Below are 25,523 nucleotides of genomic sequence, written 5' to 3' on the forward strand. Positions count from 1 at the left end.
ATCGTTTGCTTCTTTCCTTTTCTTGTTGTATGCATATATATGTGACATTGTCTTTGTGCCTTTTTCTTGCTCCTGAGGATGAAATGCCTTTTAAAATGTACCAAGAAAATGCTTCTTTTCCAACAAGTCTGTCAGGAACAGTAAGGCTATGTGTTTCTGGGAAAGGTCTTGTTCACCTCCATACCTTTCCAGTAATTGGTAAATTACATTGTGACTATACTGCCTCAGTGATGGCTTCTTGCTAGGTTTCACTAGGTGCATGTTATAAGAATTCAAAATTGAGATATCAGTTAGTTGAAAAAAACTTCTTGTACCACTTTACACATTTATGAAGGCAATCAGTTTGTCCAATTTGCATGTTGCTTTTATCAGCTAGCCTACTGTTGATAGTATAATTAATCTAAAACCATACTGGATTTGGTTATTGGTTGTTTAGTTTTATAATCATCCTTTCTACTGTATTTCATTCTGCCTTTACATACTGTACAAAGCAAAGTAACAGGGCATTTGTCTTTCCATTGAAGTGCTAAATTATTCCCTTGCTTCTTGCTCTTAACATCTTCCTTCTTCAGAGGTACAAATTTAGGTATGTTCTTCCGATTAGTTCTAACTGTTCCACAAAAAACATTCTCATCTTAAAAAAGAAAGTTGCATAATTCCAGACTTGTACAATAATTATCAGTATATAATATATGATCTTTACCAAGATAGTCTTTCATCAGTTACTTGACAACTGATCCTGAAAAACATAATTGGGGGTTGATTGGGACATATATATCACTTGCAGAATATATAATCATATCTGTTACAATTCCTGTCTCAGAATCACATAATACAAAGATCCTTACTCCAAACCTGTGGCTCTTGCTTGGAATGTATTGCTAGAAAACATTGCATTTGGTTGTTTGTTATTCGCAAAGTGCAGATATCTAAGAATTGATCTTGAGTAATGTATTCTGGAAGAATTGGAGTTCTTTTAAGAGGATCATTCTTCCAATAATCAGTCAACATATGCTTATTTTACATGTGGCTTAAGCATCATCAAAGCATAAAAAGTGTACATTTCCTCAATAGTTGTATCTTCCCATTTCTTACTCTGTGGTAGAGGGAGTGTTACTTTCACTTTCTTTAAAATTTAAGGATTTACAAAACTTGTAATATCTGTTTGCTTCTTGCATAATATGACTCGTTATACTATGATAAAAAATGGTAGTATAAAAATTCAATTCTTTAGATTCATCCATGAGCCTATCAAAAGAATGAGCAAATGGATCAAAATTATGACATCTTACCCATTAGGAACCAGTGGATTCTAATTCACTTTTGGATTCTGATTCACTATCTAAATCATGTTCAGAGCTTTAAACAATAAAATTTGATGATGATGGAAAATTTGAAAAGTTTTCTTCATTCTTCATTGGAATAAGTATCACATGCTAATACTTAAGTTTTGTCTGTTAATGAAAAACATTTTTGCTTCATTCCCTTATTTGATGCACCCTTCCTTTTCTGCTCCATGACTTACATTGAGAAAATGTTTCAGATGCATTGCTTTGTGTTACATTCCTAACTTTATTTGGTTAACTATGTTATTTAGATTTAGAATTGTATACGCAGGCATGGATTTTGAATAAATACTCTAACTCTCTTAATATGAGCTTGGCTAAATTTTTTGATCCAAAATTGAACTTTGTACTTTCTATGCTGTACCTTCTAATATGTTTCATGTTGTCTTTGAACTTTCAAGCTTTCAGTCATAATTAAGTCATTTGTAGATAAAACAATTATAATCTTTAGTGAAGTATTTTCACAAAAGATATTTCCATGAATACATGGAGTCAAAGTTTTGTCTACTTTGAATGTCAAGTGATTTTCATGTTAAAATTGAACATACTTTTCTTCATCTTAACTGTACTTTTTTAAGCCAACCCCACCAATGCACTAAATTTTATTTAATTAGGTAATACATCAAAGAACATAGTTTAACATGTGAAAAGCAAACAATATCTCATAACTCAGTTTGTCTGGCTTTCTAACTATGTGGAAAGATTCATAACAAAATTCTGCTTACCTTGTTAGTGGGTTTCCTGTAGGAATAAAGTTTGAACTTGAAGCAAATTAAATGATTCTGTGTAAGAAAATAATGTAATATAATATGTTATTTGATAGACTGAAACCTTGGCTTTCTATTGGTTATAAACAATTTAGTGTTAAGCAGCAGAGAGAAGTATTAGCAGTTTTTGATAGAGGTATATGACAAGAAAGGTCTGATTTCTTTTAGTTTATAGCTTTATAATCAAATATCAAAGGCTATAAAAATTATGTTTTGCCTGAGTTATGAAAATATTACAATGAGTAATTTACATACTTCTTGGGAGGATAGATAAATTAGAGAGGGTGGTTCTTAGACATGAAATGTCACACTTCTTATAGCAGGGGAAATTCAGGATTTTGTAAAATATTGCCTTTTAAAATTTATAACTAAAAACTTCTATTAACATTTTGATTGCTAACTATATTTCTATGTCAAGCTTATTTGTTTGCCTTGATAATATTATAGTTTAATTAAATTTTGAATGTAATTCACTGAAACTTTGTGACATGCACAGAAAAAGATGTCCATAGGAAAAAACATAATGGGGTATTAGCAGCTGAGGATGTAAAGGAGGGATCTAACTTCTTCAGTTATAAATATTATTCAAGATTTATTTATTAATTTTGCATAAGCAAATGTGGATGTGCAGTATCATTGATGTCCTATAATTAAAGATTTGTGTAACTTTACTCATTAGTGCCAGTTAAACTGTAAAGATTTTTTTATTTTTACACTATCTAGGTATTATATTTGTAACACCAGAAATTTTACTTTCTTGAATTTGTATTCTTATGGAATTTGAACAGTTTTTGGTGCCTCTAGAATACTGAACTTTCTTATTGCGGGGCAAACAATAGTGGTTCAGCAACTCCTTCTCTGATTCTGCAGCAGTGTTCTTTGTACACTTATTCATGTTGGTCTTTCAATGATGTGATGAACTAGTAACATAAGTTTAACTGATTTGTTACCCTATTATAAAATATAAATTAGACAATCTAATTTATGCATAGCACCATTAAATTGTGTTAATTCATGAACCTATTTATACTAACCAAACTCCAGCTTCAGTATTAATAGCTCTACCATGTGTGTGTGTGTGCTGTAAGAAGCACAAAAAATGCAATAAAAGTCTGTCTGTAGTCACACACAGCTTAGACAAGTTCTTGTAAGTATCAGTAGTAATATCTACAAATCGTTTGTCTAGTTGATTTCTCAGTAGATGTTCTTGACAGTTTATTCCAGCTAGTATTGTAAAATGTGTGTATTAAACTCGCATGTCAGTTTCTCAGAATTTCTTGTATATATGTAGGAAATTTGAATATGATACCAAAATTAAAAGTATTGTGTTCCTGAAGCATAGATATAACAAGATGAACTTACTAGTTCAAGTCCCAAATAGTACTTTATGTTAACATAAAAACATTCCAAGCATCATTATCATTCTCTGATGATTTTAAACTGTGTAAAATAAAGTCAGGACTCTAGAAAGTGTTATTTTACAAGATATGTCATTGTTATTGTAATATTTCTATTTTTTTTTCTTTAAACTTTGGTTGGTTAATGTATATTTTGAAACTGGGTTTTTACTTTGGCTAAATATATATTTGTATAATACACGTATACATTGTAAGCAGTGCTAAAATTTATTGGTAATACTATGAACGTGTAAAACTATTTCCAACTTTGTCATGGTACTATATTTAAGGTGATGTGTCAAAACACTGTGGTTGAAGTTCCAGTAACACTGGCTTTAACTGAATTGTAGTCTTTATCATAATCAGGAATGTCAGCAATTCTAGTTATAGTACTTCAAGTTCAACATCTGTACAACAAACAGTGAAAAGGCGATTGTACAAGAAACTTTAGCAGCTAAAGCTAAATATGTTGAGGAAAATATGAAGCAGAAAAAGGTATGCATTCATTGCAAACTGTGGAACAACATGGCTTTTCTTTTTACTTTTGAATGTCTTGATCTGATATATCAGTTGCTGTCGAGGAAAGATTTTAGAGGGAATCTTGTACCAAAACTGTACACCAGCATTCAAGAAATTATGGATCAACATTTTAAGACAAGTGATGTGATCTTTACTTTTGACATGTGGACCTCTAGAACAAAAAACCTTCATCTGACTTGATTATTCATTTCATAAAATAATACTAGGTTTTGAAAACCACGAGTTTTCACTATTTGAAATTCCTGAATTTAAAACTCGTGTTGTTACTCAGTGTGTAGAAAGTTGGAATATCATGAATAAGATTGAAGTAATTTTGTGAGACAGTGCTTCTAACTGTGTACATTCTGTTAGTGATATGAATTGAAAGTTAATACCATACCTTGGCTGTACTTTGATTTTAATAATGAAGAAATACTTAATGCAGGAATGGACTGAGTGATAGCTAACTGTTCTGAGTTAGTTGAGCACTTCCATCAAAGTACTGTCACCAAATATTGTCTGGTGAACAAGCAAAAACAACTTGATTTACCAGAAAACAAGCTAATCCTTTATTGTGAGACTAGATAGAACAGCATTTAGACTGCACTGAAGAAAATTAGGGCACCAATAACCCATATCAATAGATACTCATTAACAGCCACCATTGACATTCTGCTGAAAGCATGATGGTTGAGCTCTCCAACTCTAGAAAACCACTTTGGCCTTGAATTCCTGTAGACGGGCAGCCTAGGGGTGGCCCCTCTTGGGTCAATCAGCTGGTCCACTTGGGATAGGGTCAACAAAGTGCCAGTGTTGAATGTTCTCAGCAGGAGTTGTGGACATTGTATCTGATGCTGGTGTTTGGGTAATAGTGCTTACAAAACCCTGGCATTGCTGCTGTGTCCTTGTTTGACATTGTAGTGTCCCATCGTAGGGCTCCATGGTGGGTGGGGTCAGTGGGTACCAAAATATTCCTCTTTTATTATGGATCTTCCAGCTAAAAACTTAAATAAAATAATGAAAAAACAGTCCATAGGTAAAGGACCACATCTTGAAGATACTGAGCAGCAATCTTCAACATCTGTAGCACCTGTTGTATCTTATTTTCTTATCCTACATTCTCTTTCAGACAAACCTATAGGCCAGATGTCTCCCTCTTTCATTCAGAAGGGACTAGAGGGACTTGCTGGCTCTCATGTTACTTTGAATTCATCATAAGGAGTTACTCTTGAGAGGGATTTGAAGAACATTCCCAAGTCAGAGATTCTTGCTGGTTTCTCCACTTAAGGAGTTTCTGCAGTGAGGCATATCTCCATTTGCAAAGATGGAATTATGATGCTGACCAATATCCTCTTTATGACATTTACATCACCACGTCCACCTGCCATCATCAAGGCTGGTTATCTTAATTGCAGGGAACAACAATACTTTTCAAACCCTCTCGGATGTTTCCAGTGTTAGCAGTTCGGTCACTCAAAGATGTCATGTCATAGTTCCTTGATGTGTGCTCATTGCAGTGGAAAGGACCATGATGCCTGTGTGTGTGAAACATACCCTCGTTGCATCAATTGCAATGGGTCTTACCCATCCTACTTTCGTTCTTGCCCTAAATGGTTGAAAGAAAAAAAGGTGGAATCACTGAAATCCTCTTCCAACAGCAAAGACCTGCCCAATTGACCCAGAGCAGGATTTATGAAAGTTGATAGACCTCCCTCGAATAAAAATGACCACTTTGATACAATGGAACTGTCAAGGTTTACATTTTAATCTGGATGACATCAAAGCATTTATTGCTTCCTACCATCCTGTGTGTCTTTCGTTACAGGAAACACTTCTGAAGCCTGCCAGTACAGTCACCTTTCTGTGGTTTTTTTTTTTATACAGAAATGACAGGCTGTGTGATGAACGAGTGCATGGGGGGTGGCATTATTGGTTGATCAGCATGTGCCCACCCTGTCTTTGCCACTCGACACACCCTTGGAGGCCATAGCCATCCGTGTTTCCTTGGGTCATACCATCACCATTTGTTCTCTCTACCAGTTGCCTGGAGAGACTTATGATCAATCAGACCTTGATGCTTTCATTGAACAATATATATGCAAAAACGGCTCGTTTGGGTTGAGAAAATATATTTCTCTACAAGTGGGTTTTCTCGACATCACTGACTTTCAATGAACAGTTGCTGTCTCCCCTTTTAATCCTGGGGGAATTTAATAGACATCATCCCCTCTGGGAAAGTGCCGATATTGATATGGGGTCACTCTGTAGAGTGTATGCTCTCTGATCATAACCTTTCTCTTTTAAGTAGTGGTTCTTCTACTTATTTTCATGCACCTTTACTGCTGTTGATCTCTCAGTTTGCTCCACTTCAATATTCTCCTATTTTTCATGAAGAGTTGACAATAACCCACGAGGCAGTGATCATTTTCCTATAATTTTGAGAGAGACTGGTCATGGTCGATGCCACCCAACCCTATGTGCCCAGGTGGAAGCTAGATAATGCAAATTGGTCCTCTTTCACTTCTTCTGCAGAACTTGATCCTGCCATTATCTCTAAACCATCAATAGATGACTGTGTGGCAACAGTAACTGACTGTATTATACAAGCAGCTGCTCATTGTATTCCTAAAACTTTGACACCTTTTCCACAATATCCTCGACCATGGTGGAATCCTGCCTGCCACATGACATGGGAGGCTCAAAATCAGGCATGGGATACTTTCTGTAGATATCCTACACACTCAAACCACATTGCTTTCCAGCAGGCCTGTGCACATGCTCAGTGGATAAGATGTCAAAGCAAGATGGAATCTTGAATTAAGTTCAAAACCATCATATCTTCTACCACCAGTTCCAAAGTAATGTGGAACAAGATTCAAAAGGTGAGTGGGCAGTATAATTCTGTCCCCCACTCGATCTTGCTCTCTGATTACCAGGAAGTAGATGATACTCTAGGTGAAGCTTCTGCTAGGTATCTAGCACTTCTGCTTCTTCCTCCACTTTCTCAGCCATCAAGACTCAGGCAGACCAATCACCTTTCAGTGCTGATTGTCTCTATGACTGTATTAGTCCCTTTACACTGGTGGAACTCAAACTGGCTCTTCATCAGTCTGGCAGAACATCAGTTGGACTTGATGATGTACACTATGAAATGCTTTGCCATCTATCTCCTGCTTCTTTTGCTATTCTTCTAATTGTTTTTAACTGGATCTGGCAGGAAAATGTTTTTCCTGATGCCTGACACCAGGCTATTGTCCTACCTTTCTCTATGCAGGATGCATCTGACAGCTACTTTTTTGGAGATACTTGCTGAGAATGTTAATTAACACGTTTGTTTGCATCTTTTACCAAGAATAATTCTGTCTTTATTGTAACCTTCATCTTGTAATCAAATAACACAGATTCTGTAACTTTACTGCCTGCTTGTTTTTTGCGAGTTTTGTCCTTGGCTGATATTCCATTGTAGCCATCAAATACAATTATCACTTCTCCACAATTTTTTATGATGTAGTAAATGTAAAAAATAATAATATCACTCTGTGTAAGCTTCACATGGCTAGCTATGGAATATGATGTATGAGTGCTCTTTTGTCTAAAATACACTGAACTTCATTATATGGACCTGGAATGTTAAGGGGCCAACCAAGTCCAGATGGTATCTCCAAGAACTGACTTCTGAGTTTGTATGATAATAACTGATGAGTCAAAAAGTGTTAGGTGGCTATGCAACCCATATTTGGAGGCTGGTTCCATTTCAGATTATGCTTTTGCATCAACTACTAGCTACTGAAACAGTAGCTGAGAGTTTACTTGCACTGTTTCACCATATCTTTGAACAGATTATTTTGTGGTAAGTGTTGCAACGTGTTTGTTCTCAATGAGTAATTTGTAACTATTTGCCTATTCAATGAGTGAAAGCTATTAACTTTGACAGTATTATCTGCACTGACTCCAGTTATTATGTTTTGTAGACCTTGCTCAGTTCTAAACAAGTTTTGGTCTTCAAAAGCTATGGGAAGTGTATGTCCTTCATGTCACACGCTTGCCTAGCTGTGGTTAGGTCTTTGTTCTGTTTACCTGTATTATAGTTCTTGTCTTTTAGTTCTTGCATAGATTGGTTCACCTTAGTTCCTGTTGGCATGTACTGAGGTAAACCAATCTATGGTATGTTCTCTGTTATCCCACACCCCCCTTGTGAGACCATGAAAATGTGTTTGCATTAAGTTAATTAATTATATATTGTGACTCATTCATTATTATTGTTATTCTCAAAATACCCTGTTACCTTCAGGAATGCACAAGTTTGTTTCTCGTTACATGACCATCCATCTTTTGTTCTTTTGCACACATTCTTGTTGGACTCGTGAATTTTAGGAATTTGCTTCTTTGTGCAGAAATTGACACTGCATGCCTGAGGGTAAAAAGCATCAATAGCAGGTAAATTACAAAGAGATAAAACTCTTAACTTGTATAGAGCTTGCCTATTTATTTTGCTGTTCATTGCAAATTCCCAGTATTCTGTCCTTTGATCTATCTTTCATAACACTGTAAACATCAGATTTTTTTCTCTTACATGGCTGTCATGCTACAGAAGAGATGGTCTGTGTTAAACTTTCTTGTGATGATGAAGAACACATCTCTTGAATATCTTTTTTTCTTTTTTGGAGCTCTTAAATATTTGTTGTGAGTTACTACAATAATTGTGACAGCATTCCAGATGGATCTGTTGGCCAGGCACAGTGTATATACCATCATTTTGTTCTTCCGTTGTACAATTAGTAATTGCACTTCTCTCTTCACAGAGTAACTGCTGCAGAATGTCCTTCATTTAGCATCTCTTTAGATTTGACACAATATGGTGGAGCCTTAATCTTTTTTAGGTTCACTTATAAATCTGAGATATATAAATATATGACACAATTAATACATACTTAATCTTATGATACACTCTTACATGCATTGGTCATTACAGTTTAGTAGTTCATTCATTTTTACGTATAACAAGACTATTGAGACAATACCAAGACCATCAGCCCTGGGATGGAAATGACCAACCACTGAATGTTCATAACTCCACTTTAGAATGATATCCTAAGTTAGTACATGCTACCTTGAAATTTTGTGGTTATACAGCTTTTCAAGTTAATGTATGTGGTCACACATATACACTCACAAACACACAAAAAAAACAGATAGCAGAAATGCTGTACTTGGAGCCTAGCAAAAGGTCAAGTGTAAATAAACATGAGATGCTATGAAATGCAGTGTATTATGAAATGTATTACTTGAGGTAACAATTTAGTATGAGGCATTTGTAAAGATTAATAAATTATATTTTAATTATTATGATAGATATTACTAGTACACATTTTATAAATGTCAATACATAACTCTATTTTTGGGGTCCTCCTGAGGGACAATAAGTCTTTGGATTTACAATGTTAAAATCAGGGATTTGATTCCTCTCAATAAACACAGCAGCTAGTCCATTGTGGCTTTGCAATAAGAAAACACACAAATTATTTCTTGAAATTTTAGTATGTTCTTAGGTAGAGAAAATTAAAAAAACTGATTTTTAGGAATTGGTTTTACCTTGATTCCTTATGACTTAATTTGTTGTAATGATCAGCTTGCTGGGTTTAAAACAATTTAAAAGACATTTGTTGCAGTTAATGGTTGGTCATCCACTACAACACCAGAATTTCAAAGTTTGTATTTGGAATTCATTTTAATCTTAAAAATGCAAAATTTAAATGTATGTATAGAAAAATAATTTGTCAGGAATTCATCATTTTCTTTTTTTCAAGTTTGGTCTGCATTATAAACAGTTTGTAAGTAATTCCAAGGGCTATTGTAAAGTTTCAGTGTTATAACTCCTTCACTTACAAAGATATCAACACATTTACTAAATCCAAACCCACAATAGAAGCTTCACCCACCTAACTTCAAGGGTCTGGTGGTTAGAGTGCTTAATTTACAAACTGAGGGTTGTAGGTTTAAACTCCTGTTCCCAAACATGCCTTTATGTTGTGATGGTCAACCAACTATTTGTTAGTAAAAGAATATTCCAAGAGTTAATGGTGGGTAGAGCTGACTACATGCATTCCATCTAGTCTACCGTATCTAAATTAGGGATGGCTTGTGCATATAGCTCTTGTGTAGCTTTGCATGAAATTCAAAATGAACCAAATCTTAACTTTAAAGGAATTGTTCAAAACCATGTCTTCTTATTTAATGTAGATATTTATAGCCAACAGAAACTAGTTTAGTTTCAGCTTGGAACTTGTAACTGTCATCTTGAAATTGCAATAAATGTCAGACTAGGTGTCTTGATTGTATTATGTCATGAAAAGCAAAGTTGTCATTCATAGGATCTAACACTCTTTCAATCCTAGATTATTAAGTTGTAATTATTTTGGGGAATTTTATTTTTGTGAATTATATATTACTTATGTTTTAAAAAACATGATTGAAAGGTGCACATTTTTTGTCTCAAAAGAACTTTGATAAAATTTTAACAACAATTAGCTCACTGGGTGATAAGTGCAAGAATTTTGAGCATGCAGCAGGTGAGTGTACAGTAATCTGCTGATATCTTCCTGCTGTGGTGCAGTGTTTTTTAGGGATGTATAAATTTTACATTTTACAAGCTAGGTAGTAAATTTAAAAAATAAACTGTGATAATGTAAGCTGTTGAAATTGTGAATTATGTAAACTCAAGATGTGGCAACAGATTATGTGTTTAAAGAACAAAATATGTGTTCATTTTATTTCAGGATTTTGAAAAAATTTATTTCATTGTACATTGATGATTCTGCTACAATTATTGTTAGGGTATAGAAAATAAATATAAACTTTTACCTTAAAACTTTAGATGTTTATTTAGGAGGGTTCTAGCAGTTATGGAAATGTAATTCAAAACCTTCTTATATTGATTCAATAAAGGTTTCAGAAATTTCTAGACAAATTTTTTATGATGAATACGTTATTAAAAGCATTGATTTCTTTACACAACAGGCTTGTAGTTTGTGTGTACTAAAATCTCAACAAATCTCAAAAATTCACTATAAATTAAGAAGTTTAGTATTTTCAGAGTAAGATTACTGATTTTTGAGCCTAACCAATGCTTAGAAGGTTAAAAGTTAAAGTTTCTAAATTTCCATTTTTGCAGTATTTCTGTGGGTTTGTGCTGCAGACTGTGTATTTTTTTCACTTCTATTGCTATTTTGGCTTATAATGTCAACCAGTGAACTATGTAGGATCACAAAGAAAATCATGTATTTTTCAAACTCCTCGAGGTTCTTCATTAAATTGCATGGTGATGTTGATTGTAAGTCATAAGTTTTGTGGAATGTGATTTTTACCTGCTTATGTAATTGTTTCAATGAGGGATAAAGCTGTAGAAAGTGAACCACAAAGTGAATATAAAACAAAATTGTTTCAGCATATAAAATATTTTGATCAGTAAAAATAATAAAAACTCCAATTTTATTTGTATAAGGTTTTGAATTTGCTGTATGTGGAACAGTAGATTTATTTTGGTATAACATTTCATTTCTAACAATGAGACATGATCAAGTACAACAGTCAAATTATGAGTATATCCAACTATTTTGTTTATGAAGAAACTAGCTTCAGTTTGTTTTTAATGAAATTAACTTAATACAAGCATAATGGCACTACTGATGTTTTATTTATATTAGATATAGTAAAAATTGAGAAGAAATCCACAATTAGAAGTAAAAACTAAAATTAGAAGTAAACCAAAAACTAACGTTATATCTTTTTTTACTCAAGTTGTATAAGAATGAAAAAATATGGCAATGGTACAGCATATGAATAGAATGTTTAGGCTGAGAAAGATTTTGTATTGCAGAAATGGGTACTAAAAGAATGACCAAATGAGGGGAACATGAAAAATACCAAGTGAAATATAAATGAAAAACAACATGCAGTATGTGTTAAAGTATTGAATATATAAAAAAAAAACAAATTGGAAACACTACAAAAACAGTTAAAGAAGCAGATTCCCAATATTTCTAAGAATAAAAATAAGAGAAAATAATGAAATTTTAAAAATTATGAAGGTTACTGTAGAACAAATATTAAAAAGACTTTCCTAAACAAAATCATCTAGAAAATTGTAATAAACACTAAAGCTGACAAAGGGCACTATTGTTGTGATGGTATCAAAAATGGAAAATGAATCCAAAATCAAAGAAATCATTGAAAATTCTACAAAATTTGGAAAAGTAATGTAAGACTTTAATGAAACATGGGTAAATAAACTAAACAGACTTTGAAATAAAATATAAAAAAATTTGATCAGCTTTGATCTGTATTTACTTTTAAGAAATACAGACACAAGTATACCACTGTTATAATGAGCATGAAAGATGCACAAAAATCATTGTTAAAGAGACCAATCTATCAACATGTGACAATTTTAGTTATTGCTCATGTAAATGTTTAACTTGATTCTTTAAACAGTGCAGAAAAGTAAGAAAGCAGTAATGTACAACTCTTAAGAAGCAAACAAACAAATTGAAAGAGAAATCCCTAATAGCATTATGTACAGCTTCGAAATATAAAATCGGTGTACACTCAAATGCTTGTAAAAGAAGTAATTTAAATTGTACTAAACAAAATACTCAATAATGAAAGCAAAAGTATTAAAATGCATGTAGAAGATGTGAAATAATTGTTGGAGTGAGAAATCAACAACCTTTTTTTTTTATTTGAATAAAACTTCCATTTACATAGAAGAATATTAGCAACTTTTCCTTATAGAAACAAAGATCATTAAAACAGCAATGTTTCTATTACATTTTTCATTAGATAAGTTGATGACATTCTGTGTAGCTTTGGAGGAGAAGAAGAGTGATGTAATTTCATGAACGTAGTATAAAGGCATAAAAGGTACAATAGAGAAAGAAAAATTGGTTGTATAAATTTCTTTAGTGTGAATGTACAGCAAAAAGAAATATTCAATTTGGAAATTAATCAAAAGACACCCCTGATGGAACTTGCATAAACTGGTTTTCTGCACATAATAAAGAATATAGAAATTGGAACATTAATAGGAATTATTATTATAACAGCCCTCAAAATTATGCACAAATGAAAGGAAAATGCGATCTAAAGCACAAAAAAATCAATGTTTGCCAAACTTGTTACATACAAAGAAAACAAGAAAAATGGACAAAAGACAACTGCCTAAAACACTTAAAAGATAAAGCAATGTATTTATGATTAAGTATTATTTGTTAGAGTTGTTAGTGAAAAATTAATTAACTTGTGGTCCAAATTAAAATCTTAGCCAGAAACCAAAATTTATACTAAAGTTATATAAAAATGAAAAATATGGTAAAGGCACAGTATAAAAGAGAATATTTAAATTGCATTTAAAAACAGGAAGTGAAAAGTAAAAAACACCACAAAATGAATTTTAAAAAGGTTAAGATATTGAAAGTAGAGAAAAACAACAGAAATTTAGAAGTACTGAGAATTAAAGATCTAAAACCAATCATGAACATCATTATATCTGTATTAATTACATTAAAAAGCAGTTTAGCAAAGTGAGATTTCACTTTAGTAAGTCCTATGTTGGTTTTATGCTGTGATATTGCCAGGTGATTAGGGCACTAGACTTGCAATCTGAGGGTCATTGGTTTAAATTCCTGTTACACCAAATGTGATTGCTCTTTCAGTTAGGGGATATTATAATGTGATTGCCAATTTCGCTATCTGTTGGTAAAAAAGAGTAGCCCAAGAATTTGTGGTGGGTAGTGATGAACAGCTGCCTTCTCTTTAATCTTACATTGCTAAATTAGGGACAGTTAGTGCAGATAGACCTCAAGGGTTTGTGGAAAACTCAAAACAAACAAACAAACTGTACTGTAATATTTTATTTCACTAAGTTTTCAAGCTACAAAAGTAAGACTTAACTGGCACATATTTTTCCAGGAATATTGATAAATCTTCTTAAAAATAGGAGTAAAATGAACAATTCTCTAATCTTCACTTCATTTATTCAATGCATATGGCTGTAGTAAAGTGCAAGAAGAAGATTTTTACTCTTTGGCCTCATTTGATACTCATGGAAAATTGTCTGTTTCATTATATATATGCAATTCCTTAGTTTGTATACTCTTCATTAGTAGATTAATATCTGTGTAATTCAGGTTATCTCCATAGAATATTCAAGGTCAGAAAAATTAGTAATATCTTCTTTTGTAAAAACATTTGAGAACAAAATATTTAAAAGCTCATCTTTCTTTTTGTTTCTGCCAAAAAATCCTTATGATAATCATCTTTTGGACCCAGTCACCATTTTAGCATTTTGCTTACCTGTAATATATATGTGTATATGAACACATACATACATACATGAATTAATCCTTTATCCTCACTATTATTTTTAACATTATTAGCCAACTGTTGCACATAGATCCTTTTTTGTTTAACTAATTGATATTTGAACCAATTCCCTCAATTTTGTAAATCTTTCATCCAACTTATGCTTCCAAGATTTCCCTTTTTATGGCCTTAATTAGCTAATTAGGTTTAATTTTTCCCCTATTTTTAGGAAGTGTAATTGCTCATTTTTGTGGAAGCCTATTGGGCCTGCTGCCTTTTCTGGAATTGTCTAACAGATCTCCAACAGTGTACTCATACTTGACATTCAATAATATTCATCACCTAGGAGAAAAAGGATTTTATTAAAATTTTTGTATACAAATGAGCTATCATCACAGAGTAGATTTTATTTAAGTATTTCTTTGTAGAGACAGTTATCAGTGAAAGTCCCTTGCCTTTCTTTCATAACATTCATGAGATTTTTACTAAAAAAAAAAACAGTTTTTCAAGTTTGTTTTTTGATTGTTTTATATTTGAAACTTATTTGTTTTTGTGAAAATTTCAATTGGTTTAATTATTGCTGAGATATAAAAATACTGTGTAATTATAAATATATTGCCCAGTTATGACTGGTGGTGACTGATGTGGTAGTATCTGAGATCTGAGTTTTGGATGTGTATATATATCACAAGATCCATTATAAAGGATTCCTATCATACATTAACCCTTTCTTGATTTGAGTGGTGTCAGTGATGCCCCTGGAATATTTCTCTTCTCAGTGTAAATACTTATATCAAGTTGCTTGAAACTTGTATTAAATTTATTATTCTCATCTAGAATAGAAATAATAACATTCATGTAATTTCATTTATTTTTTCTGTTATTAATCATATTGTAATATTTCAATAATTTTGTTGCAAGGCACTGCTGTAAATTTTTTAAAATACATTCTAGAATATGAATATTTTGTCTTTGTTGATTATAAATATTCATTTTTTTATATGCAGCTTCATTTAGATTTAGATTCACTACTGTATTTCTTTTAACACACTATTTTCCTGATTGCTGTAGATGACATTTTTGGCTATAACTCATAAAGAACATGATAAAATTGACAAAGATTTATTAGTAATGTATGTCCTGACATTTTCTAATTGCATCAATAAGAAATATTTTGTCTGGCAGTGTTCTCAATTAAGATCAATCTATATTTAATAAATATAGCTTATTTTCAATAAATAGCTTATTTATTTGCATTGTTTTATTTAGATTTGAACCAAATACCTAAATTATGTATAGTTCCATATATCTTTCATCCTATGTATGTTCCCAAGATTTCCCTTTTTATTTTAACAAGTAAGGATGTGAGTCATCAAAGTATTTTGCAGTTATTAAATTATCTGATTTCTTGTGAGAAACATTTTTGTAACTTTTAAACAAAATTAAGATGAAAAGATTCTCATGAAGGAAAATAACTTTTAGGAAACTTTAAAAAGTTAATTTTTTAAAACTGCTTTTAAAATTTCTAATTTTTCTAATTATCCCTTTAGATTATTGTTGTCTCCACTCCAGGAAGTGTGCCTTGTCATTTTCTCATGAAGTCATAATTACTTCTCACACTATTTTATTCACTCTGCATTGACTAAATAGCTCATAATTTGCCTTATCCTATAGTATTTATTTCCTTAAACCCAAGCATATGGCCAAAAATTCAGTTTTACCCATCGGATGGTGACAGTATCTGATAACATTTACATTTCTTTGGCTGAAAAACTAATTCAAACCATATTGTTATTCACAATAATTAGGAAATTCAAGAATAATGAGGTATGGTATGGTAATAGGTATTAAGAAATCATGAAAATAATTATGGCAGAATTCCCAAAAAGTCGTAGGTTTAAAGAGTTGAACTTGCTTGTGGTGAATTTCTTGTTGAACTTCATTATTAGTTGCTTAAATCATATGCTGTGTGATCATGCGTAACTCACAAAAATTAAAGGATAAAGATGTCTGTTGAAATCTGTATATCTTTGGGTTATCAATTTTTTTTCAAATTTAGAATGCATATTTTAGAGAATTACATTAATCCTACTTATGGTTTTCAAGTTTATGCACCAGTGATTCCTTATATAATATGCCTTTATGAGGAAATACTGAAAAGAAAAAGACTAGATTTGATTGTTAATGCTAGTTTTATGCATTAATTTGCTGGGATTGACTTTTTCAAAGTGTGTACAAGCTGTTATACATCAATTAACTGAAACTGCTGTTTACGGTGCAGTCATACTGCTACAGGAAGGCAATATCAAGATTGAGGTGGTACAGGTTGTGGGAAAATACAATAAGTAACCAAACTAGAGTTGCAAAAGTGTTACTGGTATAATAAATGACCAATATTTGCAGAATTTAGCAGCACTATGGGCCTCAGGAATGAGCTTTGGCAAGCCATTGGAGTGGGCATCATGCTCAACAGTTTGGAACACACTTCATGAACTTGGGCTTAGATCCAGGATACCAGTTAAAGCCCCTGTACTGCCTTCAAGGCATTAAGCAGCCCAACTGACATTGAACCAGAAAGTGCCACTTGGACCTTTCAGCAATGGTCAGTGATGTCGAGAAATGGACATCAGCAATGGATCACTGTACTGTTTATAGATGGGTGTAGATTATATGTATCATACAGTGATTGACATGTGAGGGCCTGGAAATAGAGAGAAGAACAATATTTAGCCTGTAACATTGTCTGTCATGATGCCTTTTAGGGTAGGTTAATAATAATCTGAGGTAGAATCTGCATACATATCTCTGTTTGGTGGATGATGGACTCCTAACAGCAAGACATTACATAGATGAGATTCTTCTACTATTTGTATACCATTTTGCTGGTACTTAAATTTTGAAGTTTGATATGCAGGTATGCATCCAACATTTGAAAGGCCCTTTAGTGTTCAGATGGGGCTAAGAACATTTTATTTTATAATATATCCCATTTGACTAATGATGAATCTTGTCTTGGGTATTCTGATAATTGGGAACCAACATTTTCTTACACTTGAATTTTTTTTTTTATAGAAAACCATTTTAATTTACTTCAAGAAACATCTGTCCTTCAATATTGGACTCCTTACAGTCCCAGTTTGTGTGTACAATTAATTTCACAGTATTAGTGCATCAGTACTTTTTTTCCATAACAACCCTGTTGTGATCTTTGCAATGAAATGGCATATAACAGTTGCCAACTTAAATATTTTATACCTTTGAAACTTTTAATCATATATAGATACAATCTCACAACTGCAATTAATCTTATATTCAGTATCAACAAGCTACAGGTCATCTCTTAAATAGAAACCTTTTGCTCTTATATGGACCTTATCTGACTAGTTTAGAAATACACAAGTAATTGGGCTCTTGGCTGCAGCCTTTGTCATTATCAAGAATCAATACCCTTCATCTTTTAACTCCAGGCTGTTGCAGAATTCAGGTGATTTTTTGCCAGATCTATCACTATTGGATGAAATGGCTCTGAAAAATTATTTGCTTATTTATTTAACTCACATTTCTTTTTAACAGATTACCATGCTCCTTTGTGACTCATGCCCTTTTAGGGTCCTATTTGGTACAGTCTGAACTTGGAGATTATGATCCATTAGAACATGGAACAGACTATCTTTCTGAATTTCGATTTGCTCCAAGTCAGACTCCAGAGTTGGAAGAAAAGGTCATTGAACTTCACAGACAACATAAGTAGGAACTCATTATAAATAAGATTTTGATGTAAAAATTTTCTCTTAAGTCACTAATTATTTAATAATTTTTATTAGTATAGAATTACAAATATTAGGTAATAAAAATAAAAACTAATACCTTTTGATGAAGCTGTGCATTAACTTTAGATTACAATAGTTACTTATGTTTAGGTCATGCAAATTTGTATATTTCTTACTCTTGGCAACATTTAATACTGATTTAACTATTTTGAAACTTTTACACCATGTTTCAAAATTGTACTGTATTTTGGGAAACATAATTGCAGATATTTTAACACAGATAAAATGTGCATGAACTATGATAGGAAGTATGCTATGAATTAACCTAAATGTGCTTTATCTGTTTTGTTTTTAAACATGTTACAGGGGTCAAACTCCAGCTGAAGCGGAACTTCATTACTTAGAAAATGCTAAGAAACTGGCTATGTATGGTGTTGATCTTCACCAAGCTAAGGATTCTGAAGGTGTAGACATAATGCTTGGTGTCTGTAGCTCTGGTCTTCTGGTGTACAGAGATCGGCTAAGAATCAACCGATTTGCTTGGCCCAAAATTCTAAAGATTTCTTACAAAAGAAATAATTTTTACATCAAAATTCGGCCTGGAGAGGTAAACTTGATAGTTAATGTTTGAAAAAGAAAAACTGTATATAAAATGACTTTTTTAAAGTATTTATTTGTATAAATACTGAGAGTAGACTTGATGTATTATACTGTAAAACATTTATATGTCAGTTGATAAAATATCATGGTTATTTTATACTTGAAGTTTTGATGATTTATACTTGAAGTTTTGATGATTTGATAGAGGATTGAAGTTGGGTTTTGGAATGAATGCTCTAGTATATAGCTTTTCTTTATCATTGGAAGAAATATTAATTTTGTATATTTTAAGGTTTTTAAGTTTATAATTCAATATGTATTGAAATAGTAAATTTTTGATAAAATGTTTAAAAGTATATTTTCATAAAACATTTTTAGGAGGTTCTAAATTTACAGTTTGTTTTTGTCAATTAGTATTTGTAGTTCAGTCATTCTGCAGTTTTGTTTTATGTACATGAAATGTTCTTTAAAATAGGCTTCACATTTTTAACCTTTTTACTGTTGACCTATCTCCAATGTTTATTAACAAAACTTGATTATCATAAGCATCAGTGTTGTATTGAATTTAATATGTTGTTTAATATGCTTTTGTGATTATTTTAGATTTTTACTATTGTTTCTGGTATACAGTTTTGTTTATTGTGTTTTAATTACACAGTACTGTATTTTGTTACAAATTGGGTACATTTGATTGATATCTTTTGTATGATTTTTGAATTCTGTGATTAGACTAGTTTATTTGATTAGAGTATTGTTTGGTATGTTTATAGTTTATATTTTAACTTTTATTTTTAGTCACTGCTTTCATTTATAGTTTTTCTGTAGCAGTAAATTCATAACTATATTATTTTCATTTAGCTGTGCTTTTTTTCTTAATAAGCAGGTTCCCTTTTGTACAAAGAGTATTCATGGTTGAACTGCTTTTAATGTGTATTCTTTGGGAAACTTTCTAGGAAGTAACTTAAACAATTCATATTTAGAATATAATGTGTGTGCTTTTCAAGGAAAAAGACCCTATTAAAATTTAATACAGTTAATTTTGAATATATCATTTAGATTATGATTTATGGTTGCAAACTGTGTTACTTTTTCTTTTTAGTTTGAGCAGTTTGAAAGTACAATTGGATTCAAATTAGCCAATCACAGAGCAGCTAAAAGACTGTGGAAAGTTTGTGTAGAAAATCACACATTTTTCAGGTAAAGGTACTTTCTATTATGTTTACAACAGCACACCTAGAAGTGAAAATAGTACATGCAACAATTTTTTTACCTTTAGAGAGGTATTTAGTTCACAAGTTTCACTCAATTTCAGTTTAGGTTTTTATTTCTAATGCCATCATATTAATCCAATTATACAGCTAAATATTTAGCTGCTTTTTTTAATTTAATATTTTTGCTGTGTAATTTGTATAGTATTCTTTAATTGTTTTTGTTTGTTTTTTTTAGTTACATTGACTCTCTTAGCTCTGGCTCAGTTGATTTGACCTACCATATGACCTCTTTGTACTCATTTAAAGTCTTCAGCAGTTTTGATGCAACTAATTTCTAATATAGTATATATAACTCCATAAAGTTTGACAGACTTTCAGTAAACATTAGAAATCTTTCACATACAGAAAATGATATTTTTAGTGAAGTAATTTTAATAAACTGAAAAGAGATTTGTGCAAAATGAATTTCATGTTAAGATTAAAAATAATTTTATTCATCTCAGAAAGTTAAAATTTCATTTGCATAATCTCTAAACCTCCTAAATACATGTTAAATGCTTGTTTTCACTAAATATTATATATTTTGTTATTTTCTCCACCCTATCTTTATACAAGGTTTGTCAATTTGACCCCAAAAAATTGAAATAAAATTAAATTACCTTTTTTTTCCCCCTTCTAGAATGGCTTCAGGTTGTAACAATAAACTACATTTGTTTATTCTGAGTATCTTTAAACCCATAACAGTATACATATATTTAGACTTAAATTTAATTGATGTATTGCCTTTTGGACCATGTCTAACTACTACAGTTCTTGCCATTATAAGTTATAAATCATTTAAATCATTTGGGGAATGTGAAACTTTAGTTTTGCTGTCGAATTACCCACAAGCTGCTTGCATGCATGTCTCATTAAACATTTTTATTAGTATATTATTATTATTTATTTTACCTAATATAACCTTAACTAACTTAAAGATATCCCTATTCTTACATTTTAGTTACTTTTATAATAACAAATAAAGAATAAACATGAAAAACAAGAAATAAAGTACTTACTTGGGTCGTCTTCTTCTTCTTCCTCCTCTTTTTTTTTTTTCTGTCAAATGTTAACTTAACTTTTTTAATAGTGGTGGTAGTAATGTACCAAATAATATTTATTTGATTAAATAATGCACCAAATAACCTAGAATAATAGCATGCTAAAAGCAGACAAATTCTCCAAAGTATCACAGTTTTTCTGGCTTTTCAACTGTACAACAAGTTCTGTTACAAATTCATTTGAATAAGTCATTATCTTTCTTGTACTAACAAAGAAAATGAGAATTCTTTGTTCAGAAAACAGTGTAATGTAATGTGTTGTTTGATAGATTGAAACTTTGGCTTTCTATTGGTTGTACATAATAGTATTAAGAGTAAGGTGGAACTGTTAACAAATCCTGAGAGAGAGGATATGACAGGTGTGTATAGCAAGAGGTATCTTATTGTAATTTTGACTCTGTAACCAAAGAAGATTGAAAGCTATAAAAGTTATGGTTTTTCTGAGTAATAATAATTTTACAGTGAGTAATTTGCATTCAATTTCATACTTACTGGAGGGGTGGTCAATAAAGTAGTGATTAGGGTATGTGTATAGAAAACATGTCCTATTTCTTACAGTAAGGGAATTCAGAATTTTTTTTAAATATATTGACTTATAAAATGAAGAGCTTGAAACTTTTACACTACTAAAATATGGATTATTAGTTATAATTTTATGTAATACTAATTGGTATATAAACAAAAATAGCTTAATAAAATTTTGAATCACATACAGTAAATGATGCCTGGGTAGACAGGATTATATCATAATCATGAACTCAGGTTAAAATAACAAAGCACAAAATAAGTTAAAACCATTAGTTTTTTGTTTTTTTTATTTTAATATTATTTGAATTAGTCTTTTCATTTTCTCTTAAATTATTTTAAACATGTTTAAGTTGCTCTTCTGTTGTTGCCGTTAACAGGTTGATGCATCCAGAGGCACCACCTAAACAGAGTTTGTTTGTGCCTCGTTTTGGGTCAAAATTTCGCTATTCAGGAAGAACACAATATCAAACACGAAAAGCAAGCACCATGATTGATCGACCTCCTCCTCACTTTGAAAGAACTCTAAGCAGTAAACGGTTTTCATCACGAAGCATGGATGGTAAGTTTATTTGATGATATTTCTTTTGCCAAATAACTGGATAAACTTATACAAATACAAAAAAATAAATTCCACTAAAGTTTATTTTGAAAGATTAATCCAACTAGTGTTCGACACTGTTGTTACTTGTTAACACAATAATACATGTCACTTGAACAGACCTGCTAGCTCTATTCATATTCATTCCCTTATGAGTTTCAAACATTATAAGATAAAATTATAACTATCAAAAGTTTTAAAGTAAAGGAAGAACTTGTAACATGAAAAATTAGTTTCATTTACAGACAAAAAGTAATGTATTGAAAAACTTAGTTTTTAAAAAAATACTATATTTACCTAGCAACAAGTAGTATTTGTTTAAAAATAAAGTATGTTTTTAAAACATATTACTTGTTTTATTCATAAACAAAAATAAAACAAATTAATATTGTTTGACTATAAATTCAAGCAACTTGAACAATCTATATAATCAATATGCATATGCTTGTCTCTCCAGAAATTTTCTTGCAAATGTTTCAGTTAAATGCTCTGAATTTTATTTTGTTAGAATAACCTTTGTTCAAGGAGCGTGAATTAAATAATGTTTTTTTTTTTTTCCATTCATGATCACTGTAGCTATTATTTGTTTAATTAGACTTTTTAATTCAAGGCATATGGTATACATGTCACAGTGTAGTTGTTGTCATGTAATGACTGGCTTTGATTTCAGCTTTAGCTTTTTATTTGTAAGGTGTTTCACATAATAATTAACCCACGTGTAAGTTCTTAAAGAAAATGAGCATTACACTAAACTATCAGAAACACTACCTTATGGGCTGGTATTGTATTGTAATATTTCTACCTCATTAAAAAATTTAGTAAAAGTGAACATTTTCTAAAAAAAATTTTTTTATGAGAAGTACTACATGGGATTGTGCTCTTTAGTAATATGCAACTCAATGCATCAAAATAATTCAAAGTTCAGAGCTCAAAATTTGTGTAAGTCTTATGAATATATGTCATATTTGTATATATTAAAAAGGGTTCTAAATAGTAATATCTTTTTAAGAACTTCAATTTCTCAATACTACATTCACAAATGACACCAATAAAGATGTAATCAAACCCTCAAGTACAGTGTTAGTGAAAGCCATGTTCTTTTTGTGAGGAGAATACTTTTATTTAAAATTGTGTTCTTTCATGAAGAAATGGTTGTTGCACACACCACAGTTACTTTTCTAATTGTCTTAATCCTGAATACTCAAAGTGTGAAATTTTTATTGATTTTTGTTCATGTTGCCATTCAACAGATAGCCCAGAAGTTTTGATTACATACCTAGATACTGATATACATGCTATGCCCATTATAGTAAGATACAATTTCTGTGGACTTTCTCAAATTATTTAGGTCTAAAGTATACATCTGCAGTTCATTCAAAACCATATGCTTATCAGTTTGAGAACATGCATTAGATATTTCTGCATATTCAGCTAAGTTTGCTTGCATTGCAACTTTATTTTACTTTGCAATAGTTTAACTTCAGTTCATTTAGTAGACTGCTATAAGCATTTTTTAGCTGCTTTTCTTTTTACTACAGATTTTATTGTACCATTTTGTGAGTTTGTTTTAACTCATAAAACCATAATATGCACTGAATACTCATAACTGTTTCATACTCTGTACAGTATTGTAAATACTATTTCTTTACTTTATGTTTAGCTTTATTAAATAAACTTATGTCTGTGTGAGTTTGACTGACCATAGGGAGTTTTTTCAAATAGAGCAGGATTTATTGATCTAATATGTAATGTTTGCAAGAAAGCCTCATTTAAACAGCATGTGTGAAAATGATAGAATAAGAAGAATTCAAGCAAAATGCATGAAAACTATTGCAGATATTTTGTAGCACATAGCTAGTAATTTTATAAACATTTTCATATATACTTAAATATATAGCAGCTTACATTGGTAGAAGTTCCTGTATAAATTGTACACCCATATGTACATTTTTTCACTTTTTTCTTCTGGGATCAATAAAATATATATATATATGTAGTTTTAAATGAGTGTGCTACCTTAATTTTAAATTCAGTGTTGTCCCACGGTATTGGTAAGTAAATATATAAAGCTTTTGTCTTTCCATTAATTAAGACTGCAAAATACTTTAAATGAACAACTATTGTTGTACTGTGTTTACACTTACTGTGATACACATGTTTGATGCTTAGACACCAAGTATTAAACTAAATAACAACTGTATTCCAGGTCCTGTGCAGTTCTTGGAGTAATTTACTGTATTACCAACACTTCTAGTCATGTTCAGTTTGATGGCTAGTATTATAAACTGTTACCTATCACAGCAGTCATCAATCAGTAATTCTAAAATACAGCTCATATGGGTAAATTACATAGTGTTACTATGAAGTTTTATCCCTATAAAGATAAATATAAATGAAACATTATCATAAAATACCAGTTTCAGATTTAACAATTTGAAGTAATACTTTAGAACTATTCACTGTAATAAGTTTCTTCAAAAGATGGTAGTATAATTTTATACCACACTACTTGACAGATGTTCCACAGACCTTCTACTTTATGTGGATGTCAACTTCCAAGATTATTTTTAAATAGACAAAAAGGACAAAAACAGTATTTCTGCAACTATGGTATTGCCATTGCCAAATTTCAACCAGCTATATAGGTTCTGTGAATTGCAGCAGTAGTGAGAAATCACTGTATTAGCATATGCAGATTATTTTTCTAAACTTTGACTGACTCTGTGTTTGCATGTTAATTCATTTAGGTCTATAGTCACGTAATATGCAACGAGCAACCATTATTTTCTGTAATGCTGGCCCTGCACGGTCACCCTCAAAAATAAGAAGAGTGAAACTTAAATGTGAAATATGCTGGGTTCTAATGCAGAATTTCATAACAGAAGTTAATCAGCTGTTAGAAAATAAAACAGTTACAATTGGAGCCTAGCCTGTTTTTTTCAAAACAATAAGCTACTTATCCCACCATCCTATTGATTTCAAAACACACCACAAAGAAACAGAGATGTTTTTCCTATTAGGATCCTTGATAATCTTTTTAACTTTAAAGATTACCTTTTACCTTTACTTTTCTAAGAAAGAAGGTACAATAAGAGATTTTAACTTATAACCTTTCCATCCTCAGAATTTTTCTAGTAGCCCTCTTCTGGATTCTTTCCAATAAGTCTATATCCTTGTTTTAGATAAAGAAATTAAAATTATACACAGTGATTTATGTTGTGAGATAATTACTTCCTTTGACTTCTAATCAAAATGTTTAATTGTTTTACTACTAGCAACAGAATTCTGTCTCAAAAGCTTAAGTGAATTATCTAACAATATGCTTAAT

At 31.3% G+C, this 25,523-nt stretch overlaps 1 protein-coding gene across 13 annotated transcripts in view; it reads left to right on the top strand.

Annotated features, from left to right (window-relative positions):
* LOC143230443 (uncharacterized) overlaps window positions 1-25,523 on the top strand; it is a 133,916-nt gene that overhangs the window by 54,676 nt on the left and 53,717 nt on the right. For all 13 annotated transcript variants that reach the window (XM_076464000.1, XM_076464002.1, XM_076463994.1 and 10 more), the window contains 4 exons: window positions 17,962-18,135; window positions 18,525-18,765; window positions 19,858-19,955; window positions 21,975-22,156. In XM_076464000.1, the coding sequence (XP_076320115.1) occupies window positions 17,962-18,135; window positions 18,525-18,765; window positions 19,858-19,955; window positions 21,975-22,156 (695 nt within the window). The remainder of the gene's footprint in view (window positions 1-17,961; window positions 18,136-18,524; window positions 18,766-19,857; window positions 19,956-21,974; window positions 22,157-25,523) is intronic.

Source organism: Tachypleus tridentatus, chromosome 10, assembly GCF_004210375.1.
Source record: "Tachypleus tridentatus isolate NWPU-2018 chromosome 10, ASM421037v1, whole genome shotgun sequence".
In the NCBI taxonomy this organism is placed as follows: domain Eukaryota; kingdom Metazoa; phylum Arthropoda; class Merostomata; order Xiphosura; family Limulidae; genus Tachypleus; species Tachypleus tridentatus.